At 41.8% G+C, this 16765-nt stretch overlaps 1 protein-coding gene across 1 annotated transcript in view; it reads left to right on the top strand.

Annotated features, from left to right (window-relative positions):
- The window catches only part of LOC120025585 (anthrax toxin receptor 1-like), a 34487-nt gene that overhangs the window by 11510 nt on the left and 6212 nt on the right, over nucleotides 1-16765 (top strand). The window contains exons 4-18 of the mRNA XM_038970140.1: nucleotides 4407-4478; nucleotides 4677-4748; nucleotides 4973-5054; nucleotides 5245-5275; nucleotides 5584-5663; nucleotides 6606-6674; nucleotides 6778-6858; nucleotides 7068-7128; nucleotides 7559-7657; nucleotides 10664-10733; nucleotides 11123-11201; nucleotides 11401-11496; nucleotides 11647-11688; nucleotides 14117-14212; nucleotides 14341-14508. Coding sequence (XP_038826068.1) covers nucleotides 4407-4478; nucleotides 4677-4748; nucleotides 4973-5054; nucleotides 5245-5275; nucleotides 5584-5663; nucleotides 6606-6674; nucleotides 6778-6858; nucleotides 7068-7128; nucleotides 7559-7657; nucleotides 10664-10733; nucleotides 11123-11201; nucleotides 11401-11496; nucleotides 11647-11688; nucleotides 14117-14212; nucleotides 14341-14508 — 1198 coding nt within the window. The remainder of the gene's footprint in view (nucleotides 1-4406; nucleotides 4479-4676; nucleotides 4749-4972; nucleotides 5055-5244; nucleotides 5276-5583; nucleotides 5664-6605; nucleotides 6675-6777; nucleotides 6859-7067; nucleotides 7129-7558; nucleotides 7658-10663; nucleotides 10734-11122; nucleotides 11202-11400; nucleotides 11497-11646; nucleotides 11689-14116; nucleotides 14213-14340; nucleotides 14509-16765) is intronic.

The following is a 16765-nucleotide window of genomic DNA, read 5'->3' as shown; positions in this document are numbered from 1 at the left end:
TAACAAAAGGACCATTTGTGATGTTTATGGGACATCTTGGAGTGCCAACAACAGAAGCTCGTCAAAGGTAAGGCATGAATTATATTTTTATTTCTGCGTTTTGTGTTGCGCCTGCAGGGTTGAAATATGCTTATCTCTCTTTGTTTACAATGGTGCTAACTCAGATAATAGCATCGTTTGCTTTCGCCGAAAAGCCTATTTGAATTCTGACATGTTGGCTGGATTCACAACCAGTGTAGCTTTAATTTGGTATCTTTCATGTGTGATTTAATGAAAGTTTGATTTTTATAGTAATTTATTTGAATATGGCGCTCTGCATTTTTACTGGCTTTTGGCCAAGTGGGACGTTAGCGTCCCACATATCCCAGAGAAGTTAAAGGAGACGTCAAGTAAGAATTGAACGTGTAAATATTCAATCATAGTTGTAAAATAGGGTTTGTACATTTACAGATCTAATTTCAAGTTTATGTTTCATGTTTCACGCATGGCTTTTCTTACGTTCCTAACAATTTAGGTATGTATTTTCTTACAATCCTAATGATACTTATGTTCAACCTTTTGGCAACTATCTCACTCCATAACCATGTCTCTTTGCAGCAGACCAGGCGTCAGAATGAATCAGTTAGACGGGCCTTTGATTTCCATATTTCCGTTTATGTGTGCAGGTGCTTGCACTTTCCAATTTGTTTTATATGGCTGTAATAATAAAGCCCTTAGGCAGCTCGTGGGTTTCAAAATTGGCAGAAACTTAAAATTGCATCCAACCATTTCTACCGATCTGCATGACAGTTTCATTTCAATAATAACGTTTTCGTTTCTCTAAATCATTGTCTCGTGGTTAACAATTTAAAGTGAAATTATACAAATCTAAAAGTTAAAATTGAACTATGGCAAGAGCACTAACCTCTGCATATGGACACATTGATACACTGTGATCATTTGGCAGATAAAGAAATGAGAGCATAGAACTCAGAGAGAGCCTATAGGCCAATGCAGCAGTAGGCCAATAACTTCCATCGCCAACTAAGTAAAATACATAGGCCTAAAGCCGACAAATAAAAACAGTAGAAAATATCTTGATGAAAATGTTGGTTCTTTCAATCATATTCATCTCTCTCTCTGCCTCCCTTTCTATCTGTCTCGACTTGAGCTATTGCTAGTGTATCAAATCATCACCGGGTCCGGCCTGAAGCAGTGGCTAGCAAACTTGCAACATTGTATCAACCAGCCTATTCCGGGCCCTCAGTTTCCTTCACCAGTGAGCTCAAGACAGAAAGCTGTTTTTTATTAAATTTACACGGGATATGTACAGTGCATTCGGAAAGTATTCAGACCCTTTGACTTTTCCCACATTTTGTTAGGTAACAGCCTTATTATAAAATTGATTGAATTGTTTTTTCTCCTCATCAATCTACAGTCGTGGCCAAAAGATTGTGAAAATTAATATTTGTGTAATTCTCAAAACTCTGCTGCCTCAATGTCTTTAGATATTTTTGTCAGATGTTACTATGGAATACTGAAGTATAATTATAAGCATTTCATAAGTGTCAAAGGCTTTTATTGACAAGTACATGAAGTTGATGCAAAGAGTCAATATTTGCAGTGTTGACCCTTCTTTTTTGAGACCTCTGCAATCTGCCCTGGCACGCTGTCAATTAACTTCTCGGCCACATCCTGACTGATGGCAGCCCATTCTTGCATAATCAATGCTTGGAGTTTGTCAGAATTTGTGGGGTTTTGTTTGTCCACCCGCCTCTTGAGGATTGACCACAAGTTCTCAATGGAATTAAGGTCTGGGGAGTTTCCTGGCCATGGACCCAAAATATCGATGTTTTGTTCCCCGACCCACTTAGTTGTCACGTTTGCCTCATGGCAAGGTGCTCCATCATGCTGGAAAAGGCATTGTTCGTCACCAAACTGTTTCTGGATGGTTGGGAGAAGTTGCTTTCGGAGGATGTGTTGGTACCATTCTTTATTCATGGCTGTGTTCTTAGGCAAAATTGTGAGTGAGCCCACTCCCTTGGCTGAGAAGCAACCCCACACATGAATGGTCTCAGGATGCTTTATTGTTGGCATGACACAGGAGTGATGTTAGCGCTCACCTTGTCTTCTCCAGACAAGCTTTTTTCCGGATGCCCCAAACAATCGGAAAGGGGATTCATCAGAGAAAATGACTTTACCTTAGTCCTCAGCAGTCCAATCCCTGTACCTTTTGCAGAATATTAGTCTGCACCTGATGTTTTTCCTGGAGAGAAGTGGCTTCTTTGCTGCCCTTCTTGACACCAGGCCATCCTCCAAAAGTCTTCGCCTCACTGTGCGTGCAGATGCACTCACACCTGCCTGCTGCCATTCCTGAGCAAGCTCTGTACTGGTGGTGCCCCGATCCCGCAGCTGAATCAACTTTAGGAGACGGTCCTGCCGCTTGCTGGACTTTTTTGGGCGCCCTGAAGCCTTCTTCACAACAATTGAACTGCTCTCCTTGAAGTTCTTGATGATCTGATAAATGGTTGATTTAGGTGCAATCTTACTGGCAGCAATATCCTTACCTGTGAAGCCCTTTTTGTGCAAAGCAATGATGACGGCACGTGTTTCCTTGCAGGTAACCATGGTTGACATAGGAAGAATAATGATTCCAAGCACCACCCTCCTTTTGAAGCTTCCAGTCTGTTATTAAAACTCAATCAGCATGACAGAGTGATCTCCAGCCTTGCCCTCATCAACACTCACACCTGTGTTAACGAGAGAATCACTGACATGATGTCAGCTGGTCCTTTTGTCGCAGGGCTGAAATGCAGTGGAAATGTTTTTGGGGGATTCAGTTCATTTGCATGGCAAAGAGGGACTTTGCAATTAATTGCAATTCATCTGATCACTCTTCATAACATTCTGGAGTATATGCAAATTGCCATCATACAAACTGAGGCAGCAGACCTTGTGAAAATGTATATTTGTGTGATTCTCAAAACTTTTGGCCACGACTGTACATACAATACCCCATAATGACAAAGCAAAAGCAGGTTTTTAGAAAATTTTGCAAATGTATACAAAAAATAAACTGAAATCACACATTTACATAAGTATGGCACACCTGTATTTAGGGAGTTTCTCCCATTCTTTTCTGCAGATCCTCTCAAGCTCTGTCAGGTTGGATGGGGAGTGTTGCTGCACAGTTATTTTCAGGTCTCTCCAGAGATGTTAGATCGGGTGCAAGTCTGGGCTCTGGCTGGGCCACTGAAAGGACATTGAGACTTGTCCCAAAGCCACTCCTGCGTTGTCTTGGCTGTGTGCTTAGGGTCATTGTCCGAAGGTGAACCTTTGCTCCAGTATGAGGTCCTGAGTGCTTTGGAGCAGCTTTTCATCTAGGATCACTCTGTACTTTGCTCCCTTCATCTTTCACTTGATCCTGATTAGTCTCCCAGTCCCTGCCGCTGAGAAACATCCCCACATTATGATGCTGCCCCACCATGTTTCACCATAGAGAGGGTGCCAGGTTTCCTCCAGACCTGAAGTTTGGCATTCAGGCCAAAGAGTTCAATCTTGGTTTCTTCAGACTAGAGAATCTAGTTTATCATGGTCTGAGAGTCTTTAGGTGCCTTTTGGCAAACTCCAAGTGGGCTGGCATGTGACTTACTGATGAGTGGCTTCCGTCTGGCCACTCTACCATAAAGGCCTGATTGGTGGAGTGCTGCAGAGATGGTTGTCCTTCTGGAAGGTTCTCCCATCTCCACAGAGGAACTCTAGAGCTCTGTCAGAGTGACCATCAGGTTCTTGGTCACCTCCCTGATCAAGGCCATTCTCCCCAAATTGGACAGAAGCTTACAATAAGTGCATTTACTGTTGCTGTAATTAAGCATGATCCCGGAGAATGATCCAATACCACTATGTCATGGATTTTTTTAACCCAGTTAATTGTAGAGCATTTTTTTTAAATAAAAATGAAATAAATTCTTGAATATCATTTCTTACTTGGAGAAAAAAATGTGTAGTCTTTTGTAGTTGGGAATAGTAATCTACAGGTGTCCTGTAAATTATTTGTAGAGATTACATTTTTCAGCCTCCTTGGAGGTTCCTTGGATTTGCCTTTTTATTGCTACGTCTGTCGATTTTATCGACTGTATGATTTTGGTGCCATGTCATCGACTGTGCCGTCGTGCACCAGATTGCTATAACATATGATGTGGTTAGCGGATACCTAAAATACCTATCCAGGCTTTGTAAAATCTGGCATGCATCAGAAACGTCTGAGCAGGGGAACACAACCTTTATCAAATTAGGTAATGCCCTGTAGGCGGGGCACCAGTGAGCTGATTGGAAGACACACGGGAGCAGTGATTGGTTTGTGGACAGGCCAATCATGGTAGCTTTACAGCTCCACAATAACAGACATCTTCCAACCTTTCTTTCAGGTCAGGGAGTGTACAGCACCACTGGAATGAGATATATTACTTTGTTGATCATCTGGCTCATAAATTCATAAGGTATAGTATAGTGTTACCTAGATACACCACTACATGTCCCAGAGAGCTCAATTAATATACACTGGTCAAGTCCAGTAAGGATGTAAACAGACATGTTATTGAACAAAGTATTTGGACAACACAGCAACACACAAAGAGATTAGGTCAGTCAACTGTGGAAATAACCCCCCATCCCAATCCCTCTCTCTCTCTCGCTAGTCCTCAGCTGCGGATGTCCTTCATTGTGTTTTCTACAGAGGGACGGATCCTGATGAAACTAACAGAAGACAGGCAAGACATAATCCCTCAAACCGTTGTGTTTATGCTTTAACTACTCACAATTAACACAGGCAGGATTTACACAATACACCACCTTTAGTGACCTGCTCATTTTCTTCATTGGACAATCTTTTTGTGGAAGGTACTGTGTGCCAATCTTTCTATTGCGGGGTACAGCCCACATGATACACTGACAGTACAAATTGCCTGTATTTATTGTGTGTGTGTGTGAGCAGGGAGCAGATTCGGGCAGGCCTGGAGGAGCTCCGTATGGTGCACCCTGGGGGAGACACTTTCATGCACAAAGGGTTCCAAAGGGTGAGTAGTGGATTGGAAGCCAGTAGCTGAAGGTAACTAGGCAACAGCTTGACTTCCTACTGCAAAAATTAGAACAAGATATTTTTCTGTTCCAATAACCATTCATATCTCTCTATATGGGTAAAAGCAGAAGACAAAATGCTGTCTCAATAAAGTATTCTTCTAAAAACCCTTCTATCTGCTCCTCCAGGCCAGTGAACAAATCTACTATGCTGGAGACAGTGAGTAAATTATTCTTGTTATTTGCACTTGGAAAAAATTATTTGGGTAGAACTCTCATTATGCTCCCAGTCATAAGCAGACACAGATGAAAAGCTACCAGTACTATTCAAACGTATTGATCCTTGTTGAACCCTTTACCAAGAAACTATGGTATCAGAAGTGTTAGAATTGAAGAGGTGTCAGATTGAATTATCCTATTATTTTCTTCCCCTTCGGTGACAGTACAGTCTGTCCTCTGAGAAGTCTTCTGTTCTGCTCTGTTGTCTTGTTCTAACTGTTGTCTTGTTGTCTTGTCCTGGTCCATCAGGTTTCCGTACAGCCAGCGTCATCATTGCCTTGACAGATGGCGAACTGAGGGAGAATCAGTTCGATCTGGCAGAGAGAGAAGTGAGAGAAATGTTTGTTTTAGACCTGCAGTAATGGATGATCTGTTGGCAATATCTATCTCTACACTCAGAGTGGGCAGAGTGAAAATAGTCAGCCACATTCCACAGGATATTCCAGTCCTGGAAGAGCAGAATTTCATACTCTACTCCCTGTCATCATATGTAATTATTATTGTTAGAGTTGCCGTTTCTGTTTATCTCTACAGCTGGTTACATCAGTTATTTCAGCTGGTCATTTCAGCCTTTTAATTACTGGATGTTTCAATCTTGTTTATACATTGGCCGGTGGCCAGTGGTGCAGAACTTCCTAGACTTGATTAAATGTCACCAAGACCCAAGAAGTCATCATTGGCTGTGGAAGAACACTCAAAGCACTACATGTAACCATCAACAATCGATAGAGTGGACTGCTACAAAAACGCCTGCACCATTATAGACAGCAAACGCCTGTGTCTCCAAACGTTAGTCACGACTTAAGACTAAGTACCTGCACAAACCTGCAGTAAGTAAGCCTTGGACGAATACGCCTTGTCCGAGCCAGAAACGGCCCATACGGCCAAGAGCCTATCTTTCTGTAGCGTAAGGCAGCTCAATGTACATGTATACAGCCCCTGGACAGGACGTTAGTCTGCCACAGGGCCTTACCCCAAATCGATCTCCTTAATGTTGAGTGCCAATCTAACCACCAGGCCACTGAGTTGGTTGCACAAACTGAGAAGGCTAGACAGAAACCCATCTGTCTTGCAAGCCTTCCATAGATGCTTCATAAAATCCATCCTCATCCTTTACGGATACACCTTTATACATTATATAATATATATAATATATATTATACATGCATTGTATTGGTTTTCAAAGTGTTTGACACCACAAATTAAGTTCTCTCTACGTTGGTCAATATAGAGTTATAAAAGAGCTTTCATGTCTATTTGCGTGTCACTAGGCCGGCCGATCGCGTCAACTGGGTGCCTCTGTCTACTGCGTGGGAGTAAAAGACTTCAATGAAACCCAGGTGAGCCACATGTTTCTATTGTGAGCAGGGGATTTAGCAGTTGGCTAGTCTCACATTATTGTTGTTACACTGTTATTAAATAAAGCGTCTTCTCCCTCCCCAGCTTTGGACAATAGCCGACAGTAAGGACCATGTCTTCCCTGTAAATGATGGCTTTGAGGCACTGCAAGGAGCCATTGATTCAGTAAGTAGGGCAACGATGTTAGGGGCTGGTAGAATGATGTAAACATCTGTTCACTATTGTAAGGTATAGTTTCAACATGGTTGAAAGTATACCAAGGCATACATACTTTCAACAAATCTAACTCTAATAGATTTACAGTTTGTGCTGTTCACCGCTGTCTCCATTATCCACATTCTTCTCTCTCTCTCTCTCTCTCTCTCTCTCCTAAGATCCTGAAGAGATCATGCATTGAGATATTGGCAGCAGAGCCCTCTAGTATCTGTGCAGGAGGTGAGTGGTGTATTGGAGTGGGTTTCATAATGGGCTCCAGCTGCATGACACTATCACTTGTTTATTGATAAGCTGACGACACGGATCAATCCACTATGTGTTTCTACTGTGTCTAATGACACAGCAAGGGGGAAACGGATTGACTTAAATATGTGTTTGACTCTGTGTAAATGAAAAGTGCCAGCTGAAGATAAATAGGCACGGTTAAAACGTTACATCCTCTCTGGATCAGCCTAGCCTGCATTTGGCCTGAATATTGTCCGATTTCAGATAATCACAGATCATTATGGATAATTGGGGAGCTTTTGGCCTCAGAAAATAAGGACTTGAAAATATTATTATCAACTGTAATTCCTCTTTACCAATGTTATCAAGGTGATCAAATGCCATTGATGATTCTCCCTGTTTTCTCCCATTCATCCTGTCTTAGAGTCCTTCCAGGTGGTAGTGAAAGGAAATGGTTTCTCACATGCCCGTGAGGTGGGGAAGGTCCTTTGTAGCTTCCGCATCAATGACACTCTCACTTTGAGTAAGTGGAAGTTACGGTACCTACAATTTCCGACCATTAACCCTAATGAATCCCATCAGCAACACCCCTGTTTTTAATGAGCAGGAAACAATCTCTTTAACTTTCACACAGGATTCTAGGTGCAGGGTAATGAGGCTTAGAAAGACATCTATTTCAGCAATGCCACAGTGTTGTTATTGACTGTGTCCTCAGGCTGTGTGAGAAAAAGGCAAAGAGAAAGGATTTCAACCATCCTGAATGAAAGAGCTTAAAGGAATGAGCCTGAAAGAATACTCATTAGTTCAAGCAGGCACCAGTTGGCCTAGCTAGCAAATAACGTTCTGAGAACCATATTTTTATTGGAGCTTGGTGAGCGCCTGGTTGTCCTATGGTTATTTTGCATAAAACCTTCCCACAACTTTCTGGGAATGATGCAGGATAGTGGCTTGGCGTTGGAACATTCTCACCACATTTAGTAATTAAGGAATTTTGTTATTTTCTTGGTAATTCATTACTTTACCAGAATGTTTACTTGGGAGTTGAAACATGGTTACATGTCATTTCAATTTTGGTAATGTTCTAGGAACGTTTTCCAACTGGTTTGACATTGGGAATGTTCTCAAATAGTTTAGAGAATGTTAAGAAACAACATTCTTCTGTGGGAATTTCAGTACTTCAGCATAACGTTTCCTACAGGTTTTCTCATGGTTCAAATTAAGACGTTCTCAAAATGTTTCGAGAACGTTAAAACGTTCTATAAATACACAAGATACCTTGAGTAAAGTTCAGAGAATGTTCTAAGAATGTTATGCAGTCCATTCTCAGCATCAACAAAACTCTCTATCCTCTATCTTGTTAAGTGAGTTCAGGTGTGTTGGCCGCACCCACTAATTGGCCACACCTGATCTTAATGAGTGCTTGTTTCCTATGAAATTAGGTCTGTTTGAATAGACTAAAATGAACAGCTTTGTATGTGTCAAAGAATGGCATGCTAGCTCCATCCTGGTTCCGCAGTGGACTAATTCTATAGCTAGAGAACAGAAGATTATAGGGTTGAATCTCACTGATGCTGTGTCACAATAAAAAAAAACATGTTTTTGCATGATTAATACCTAAGGAAATGTATTTCTATGTGTCTATTTCTATGTGTTCTATCTGTGCTTAGTTTAAAAAGTTAACCCAAAATAAGGTAGCAGTATTATTAAAAGTAAGAGCGTTAATTAAACCTCCCATGAAAACTTTAAAGGAACCAGAGTAAAACGTTCTCTGAACCTTGGGCCAATGTAGAGCAGCCGAATCCCACAAGGTGGCCTACACATGACAAAAAATTTGACTTTCGGCCAAGAAAGGACTTCTTTGCAACTGTGGTACAAACCTTTTGATGCAAGACCCTCACTGGCAGCAAATTACAACTAATGGAGTCTGCAGCAGTGCACAAACAGATCTGAGTTAGCGATGTAATGTCGTTTCTTTGTTCCTTTGCATTCATCCACAACTAATATAGCACATCTGCTGTAGGCTGGGTGCCTCTGGGGATCATTGGGGATCAAGCCAGGTAAAAGGCTCTCTGAAGCTTCAAGAGCCAGGGTTTATTTCCTGTAGAATTTTCTAATTTCCAATAGATCAAGGTCTTGCAATCACATCCTTTGATAAGCAATCTTAAGTATAGAGAGCACTCCAATTCTTAAACTGAAGTCTAATTTCTGCATTCTTCCCTCAGGCAGTAGGGGAAATTGGGCTATGTTTGCCTTGGCCACAAGCAAGAGCAGCCTGGTCGTATATTATTCTGTATGTAAATCCGAGACACCCATTTAGTATGATACTGTATGTTACATTTCCTATGGTATCTAGTAATTTGTGGATGTCCATCATCCATTTAGTATAATATGTTACGAATTACAATTCATATATGTAACGAATTTGCAAAAAGTACAATATGTTATGAATTTACAAAACGTTAAATAATGTTACGAATTTGCAAAATGTATGATATGTTACGAATTCTACTTTGGTTTGCTAACGTTAGCTAGCTGGCTAACATTAGCTAGGCTAGGGATTAGGGTCAATGTTAGGAGCTAGGGGAAGGGTTAGCTAAAAGGGTTAAGGTTAGGGTTAGCTAACATGCTTAGTAGTTGCAAAGTAGCTAAAAAGTAGTAAGTAGTTGAAAAGTTACTAATTGGCTAAAATGCTAAAGTTGTCTGTGATGAGATTCGAACATGCAAACTTTGGGTTGCTAGACCCACCCAACCAACCACCCTCCTTTCATTTTTGCCTTAAGCAACCTTCTGCCTAATGTACTGTAACCAGACCAAACGTAACATATCACACTCATTTCAGTGTCCCGGATTTACATTTACTATGTACACCTAGTCTATGAGACCAGGCTGGCAAGAGGGGGTTAGCCTACTGTTCTTACAAATCCTAATGATTTTTGGTCTGTCCTCACCCTCCACACACACACACACACACACACACACACACACACACACACACACACACACACACACACACACACACACACACACACACACACACACACACACACACACACACACACCTCACTTTCCTTCAGCTGGTTTAATACTTAAGGCTTCTCAGAGGTACAGAGGGAATGTGGATCTCCTGACATTCTGTCAGCCAGGCTAAATAAACCACACTCACGCTGAAGGATTTCAGTTGATTTAAGGTCTAGAAAGACAATAACAAAGCAAGAAATTTTCACAATTTGTCTCAATGTATTTCTATTTGAACTATATTCTTTGAAACACTCTTTGAACTACAACTCTTTGAAATTATGCTAATTTAACTATGATAATTACGTTAATACTACAGTTTGTAAATGAACTAGCTCCAGTACTCTATTTTGCTTGTTTTAATTTTTATTTCCATGCACCTCTTGCTGGATGCATAGCTATAGGATTTCTAGTCTGGGGGATTATCTATATACAGGTGACTTGTCTACTGTATACAGTATTAGGTATTCATATACACACATAATCCAAAGTGTTCTCTTCTATAATCCCATAGTGAAAAGGCCATTGGTAGTGAGAGACACCTACCTTCTGTGCCCAGCTCCCGTATTGGAAGAAGAAGGGACGTAAGTGACTCTTTAACTCTCACATCCCCTCTCTCTCACCTCTCCCCTCACTCTCACCTCCCCATCCTCTCTTTCACCTCTCCCTCCCTCCCTCCCGCTCACCTCCCCTATCCCCTATCCCCTCTCCCCTCCCTCCCTCCCTCCCCTCCTCCCTCCTCTCCATACCCTCTCTCACCTCTCCCTCATCTCCCCATCTCACCTCTCTCACCTCTCCATCTCCCTCACTCTCACCTCCCCATCCCCTCCCTCTCACCCCCCCCTCCCCTCTCACCTCCCCCATCCCCTCTCCCCTCACTCTCACCTCCCCATCCTCTCTTTCACCTCTCCCTGCTTCCCGCTCACCTCCCCTATCCCCTCTCACCTCTCCCCTCCCCTCTCACCTCCCTCAGGGAAGCTACCCTCCACGTCAGTATGAACAATGGCCTGAGTTTCATATCTAGCTCCGTCACCATCACCACAGTCAGCTGTGTAAGTACCAACCCTTCTCCAACTCTCTACACAGGAAAATCTCTCAACCATGGCTACATGTAGTATTGTGCTTCTAATAGAATGGTTTATTTGAGTACTTTACTCTTCTGTATCTATTCCTAGGAGGTGACAGAGCTTGTGTTCAAGCAGAGTAAGTACACCCGGTTCAAACCTTATTTCCTCTCTCTGCCTCCCCTAGTCTGATGGGACGTTCTTGGCCATAGCTCTGCTCATCCTGCTGCTCCTGCTGACGCTGGCTCTGCTCTGGTGGTTCTGGCCTCTCTGCTGCACAGTGGTAACATCTCTCTCATTATCAACCTCTCACATTCAAAACCATTTCCTGTACCCAAGCAGAGACTCTGCCATGTATGCATGTGTCAATAGGATAATCATTAACTCCTGTGGAACAGAATATTAGGATTCCGTGTCTTTTCCATCTTTGCAGATCATCCATGAGCCTCCACCTCCAGTAATGGAGGACAGCTCAGTGAGTAAAGCTTTTTTTTCTTATTTACTCTATCTAGGCCCGTGCCTCCTGTAGAGTTGAAACTAGAGGTCGACCGATTAATCGGAATGGCCGATTTAATTAGGGCCAATTTCAAGTTTTCATAACAATCGGAAATCAGTAATTTTGGATGCCGATTTTGCCGAATATTATTATTTATTTTTTTTACACCTTTATTTAACTAGGCAAGTCAGTTAAGAACACATTCTTATTTTCAATGACGGCCTATGAACGGTGGGTTAACTGCCTTGTTCAGAGGCAGAACAACAGATTTTTACCTTGTCAGCTCAGGGATTCAATCTTGCAACCTTACGGTTAACTAGTCCAACGCTCTAACCACCTGCCTCAAGAGGAGCCCGCCCGAATGCAGTAAGAAGCCAAGGTAAGTTGCTAGCTAGCATTAAACCGATCTTATAAAAAACAATCAATCAATCAATCATAATCACTAGTTATAACTACACATGGTTGATGATATTACTAGTTTATCTAGCGTGTCCTGCGTTGCATATAATCGATGCAGTGCGCATTCGCGAAAAAGGACTGTCGTTGCTCCAACGTGTACCTAACCATAAACATCAATGCCTTTCTTAAAATCAATACACAGAAGTATATATTTTTAAACCTGCATATTTAGCTAAAAGAAATCCAGGTTAGCAGGCAATATTAACCAGGTGAAATTGTGTCACTTCTCTTGCGTTCATTGCATGCAGAGTCAGGGTATATGCAACAGTTTGGGCCGCCTGGCTCATTGCGAACTAATTTGCCAGAATTTTACGTAATTATGACATGACATTGAAGGTTGTGCAATGTAACAGGAATATTTAGACTGATGGATGCCACCCGTTAGATAAAATACGGAACGATTCTGTATTTCACTGAAATAATTATTTTTTTGTTTTCGAGATGATAGTTTCCGGATTCGACCATATTAATGACCTAAGGCTCATATTTCTGTGTGTTATTATGTTATAATTAAGTCTATGATTTGATAGAGCAGTCTGACTGAGCGATGGTGGGCACCAGCAGGCTCGTAAGCATTCATTCAAACAGCACTTTCGTGCGTTTTGCCAGCAGCTCTGCTGTTTATGAATTCAAGCCTATCAACTCCCGAGATTAGGCTGGTGTAACCGATGTGAAATGGCTAGCTAGTTAGCGGGGTGCGCGCTAATAGCGTTTCAAACGTCACTCGCTCTGAGACTTGGAGTAGTTGTTCCCCTTGCTCTGCATGGGTAACGCTGCTTCGAGGGTGGCTGTTTTCGATGTGTTCCTGGTTCGAGCCCAGGTAGCGGCGAGGAGAGGGATGGAAGCTATACTGTTACACTGGCAATACTAAAGTGCCTATAAGAACATCCAATAGTCAAAGGTATATGAAATACAAATCGTATAGAGAGAAATAGTCCTATAATTCCTATAATAACTACAACCTAAAACTTCTTACCTGGGAATATTGAAGACTCATGTTAAAAGGAACCACCAGCTTTCATTCTGAGCAAGGAACTTAAACGTTAGCTTTCTTACATGGCACATATTGCACTTTTACTTTCTTCTCCAACACTTTGTTTTTGCATTATTTAAACCAAATTGAACATGTTTCATTATTTATTTGAGGCTAAATTGATTTTATTGATGTATTATATTAAGTTAAAATAAGTGTTCATTCAGTATTGTTGTAATTTTCATTATTACAAATCCTTTTTTCCTTCTTTTTTTTTTTATAAATCGGCCGATTAATCGGTATCGGCTTTTTTTGGTCCTCCAATAATCGGTATCGGCGTTGAAAAATCATAATCGGTCGACCTCTAGTTGAAACACCACTATCGTACCATAAAATCAGACTCTCTGTGTCTCTCTCTGTCTCCTGTTGTCTGATCTGAAAACAGCCGGCAGCCTCTGCCTCAAAGAGCTCTGAGAACCTGTAGAAGCATAATAGGGATTAGACTGAGTTATTGACTCACAGCTGAAATTTTCCATTTTGACCCGACACAAGTTCCACTCAATGGTGCTGGATGCAGCCAGGACCAGACTGGGCAAATTGTCTGATCTTGTTTTTTTTAAATATTTTTTTCTGTCCGGTAAACTGGATAGCAGCCCAGCTCTTTAGGTAGAGAGGAGTTTAGTTATGCTCCAAGTTGAGTTACAACTATTTTCAGGCTCTCAGACATGGTTGGAGCTTCTAACAGGGTGACTCCCTGGCCACACCACACAGGGATGCCATGCTACCTATTTCTTTGTGAGACTTGGTTGAACTTGATCAGGACATCAAGTTTAGCATGATGCCTGCCTTACTTGTTTGGAACAATACCACTGGTATTGTTGACTTGAACTGGCTGAAGGGAGTGGTAGGCATCTGATATTATGAACATTTTAGGGCAAAGCTACCATCTGAGGGATCTATTTTCCCCCTTGTTAGGATGAGGATGAGGACGGGTGTCCCAAGAAGAGGTGGCCCACTGTGGATGCCTCATACTACGGTGGCCGAGGTGTGGGTGGCATCAAGAGAATGGAGGTGAGAAAGACATTCACTGACTGTTTTACTCGGCCTGGTGTGCCCTTTATCCAACTACAGCTCAGACCTGGTCATTATATTACCCTTCCCCTGACACTGACTGTCTGCTGTTGCTTGTCCTTGCTCAGGTCCGCTGGGGTGACAAGGGCTCCACTGAGGAGGGAGCCAAACTGGAGAAAGCCAAGAATGCCCGTGTCAGGATGCCAGAGCAGGAGTTTGACATGCCACCAACACACACTTTCAACAATGGCATTCACAAACCTATCAGTCCCCAGAAATGGTACTCTCCTATAAAGGTATTGTATCCAGCTAGCATATTTGGTTCCTTGGAAGTTGTGTGAAGCTATGTTAATTATAGGTTATTTGAAGGTAATAAAAGAATGTTCTGAGAACATGTTTCAATAAGACTTCTAATAACACTGCTAGCTTAGGTTAACTGTTTTGAACTCCAAGCACAGATCGGACACATGGACATGTATTTGCTTAGGCATTAATTATGCAAACACATCCCTTTTTTTTATTGTGGCACGGCCTCAGTGAGATTCAAACCCATGATCTTCTGTTCTCTATCCATGGAATTAGTCCACTGCACCACCGGGATGGAGCTAAAATCTCATGTTTTTTTACACATACAAAGCTTTTCATTTTAGTCTATTCAAACAGACCCCATTTCAAAGGAAACAAGACTCATTAAGATCTGGTGTGGCCAATTAGTGGGCGCGGCCAACACACCTGAACACGCTTAACAAAAGATATAGGTTAGTGAGAGTTTTGTTGACGCTGAGGACGGAATGTATATGTTTTAAAATAACATTCTTAGAATGTTCTTTGAATGTTAATGTTTTCTAGAACGTTGTTTCTTAATGTTCTTGAAACAATTTGAGAACATTACTTTAAATAGAACCATGAGGAAACCTGTAGGAAATTCCCACCTAAGAAACGTATAGTTCTCAGAACATTATGCATCAGCTGGGTATCCTGCACAATTCCCAGAACTTTGTGGGAAGGTTGCATGCAAAAAAATCATAGGACAACCACACTCTCACCAAGCTTGAAGAAACATATAGTTCTTAGAATGTTATGTGCTAGGTAGTCCTGTACTTAGGAGTTCAACATTTCCTTGGTACACCATAAAAGGTACACTTTATAGTTGAGTACGGGAATAACAACAAAGTTGCAGTATCTTTCAATTGAAATAAAAGTCAATCATATGCACTTCATCTTAAACATTACATGGTTTACCATACAAGGTAGAGTTTTGGGGAATTGAGTGAGACAAAAGCAAGAACACAATTGCAGTACCTTCCACTCACATACAATCATATGCACTCTAAATTGAATGGAAAACATTGTTAGTAAACTTCTACCATTGTGGTCCTCTGTAGCTCAGTTGGTAGAGCATGGCATTTGCAGCACCAGGATTGTGGGTTGGATTTCCCACTCCCAAATAAATGTATGCACGCATGACTAAGTCTCTTTGGATAAAAGCATCTGCTAAATGGCATTTATTCTTATTATACAGTGCCTTCGGTAAGCATTCAGACCTCTTCCCTTTTTCCACATTTTGTTACGTTACAGCCTTATTCTAAAATGGATTAAACTTTTTTTTTGTTGCAATCCTCACACAATACCCCATAATGACAAAGCGAAACAGGCTTTTAGGCATTTTTACACAGGTGGACCCAATCAAGTTTCTACAACTTGATTGGAGTCCACCTGTGGTAAATTCAATTGATTGGGCATGATTTGGAAAGGCACACACCTGCCTATATAAGGTCCCACAGTTGACAGTGCATGTCAGAGCAAAAACCAAGCCATGAGATCGAAGGAATTGTCAATAGAGCTCCGAGACAGTGTCCAGGCACAGATATGGGGAAGGGTACCAAAACATTTCTGCAGCATTGAAGGTCCCCAAGAACACAGTGGCCTCCATCATTCTTAAATGGAAGACGTTTGGAACCACCAAGACTCTTTCTAGAGCTAGCCGCCTGGCCAAACTGAGCAATCGGGGGAGAAGGGCCTTGTTCAGGGAGGTGACCAAGAACCCGATGATCACTCTGACAGAGCTCTAGAGTTCATCTGTGGAGATGGGAGAACTTTCGAGAAGGATAACCATCTCTGCAGCACTCCACCAATCAGGCCTTTATGGTAGAGTGGCCAGACGGAAGCCACTCCTCAGTAAAAGCACATGACAGCCCACTTGGAGTTTGCCAAAAGGCACCTAAAGACTCTCAGACCATGAGAAACAAGATTCTCTAGTCTGATGAAACCAAAATTGAACTCTTTGGCCTGAATGCCAAGCATCACGTCTGGAGGAAACCTGACACCATCCCTACGGTGAAGCATGGTGCTGGCAGCATCATGCTGTAGGGATGTTTTTCAGCAGCATGGACTAGTATACTAGTCAGGATCGAGGCCACACCCCACAGGAAGCAGAATTTGAAATTAAATGAAATACAATTGAATTCAAAGCAATTCAACTGAGACGTGAAACCTGAGTCTCATTCCTTTGACAAATCTTTTATCAAAAGGATATGCCACCTACAGTATTAA

Source organism: Salvelinus namaycush, chromosome 31 (assembly GCF_016432855.1).
Source record: "Salvelinus namaycush isolate Seneca chromosome 31, SaNama_1.0, whole genome shotgun sequence".
Taxonomy (NCBI): Eukaryota; Metazoa; Chordata; class Actinopteri; order Salmoniformes; family Salmonidae; genus Salvelinus; species Salvelinus namaycush.
This window is presented reverse-complemented; position numbering and strand designations above follow the sequence as displayed.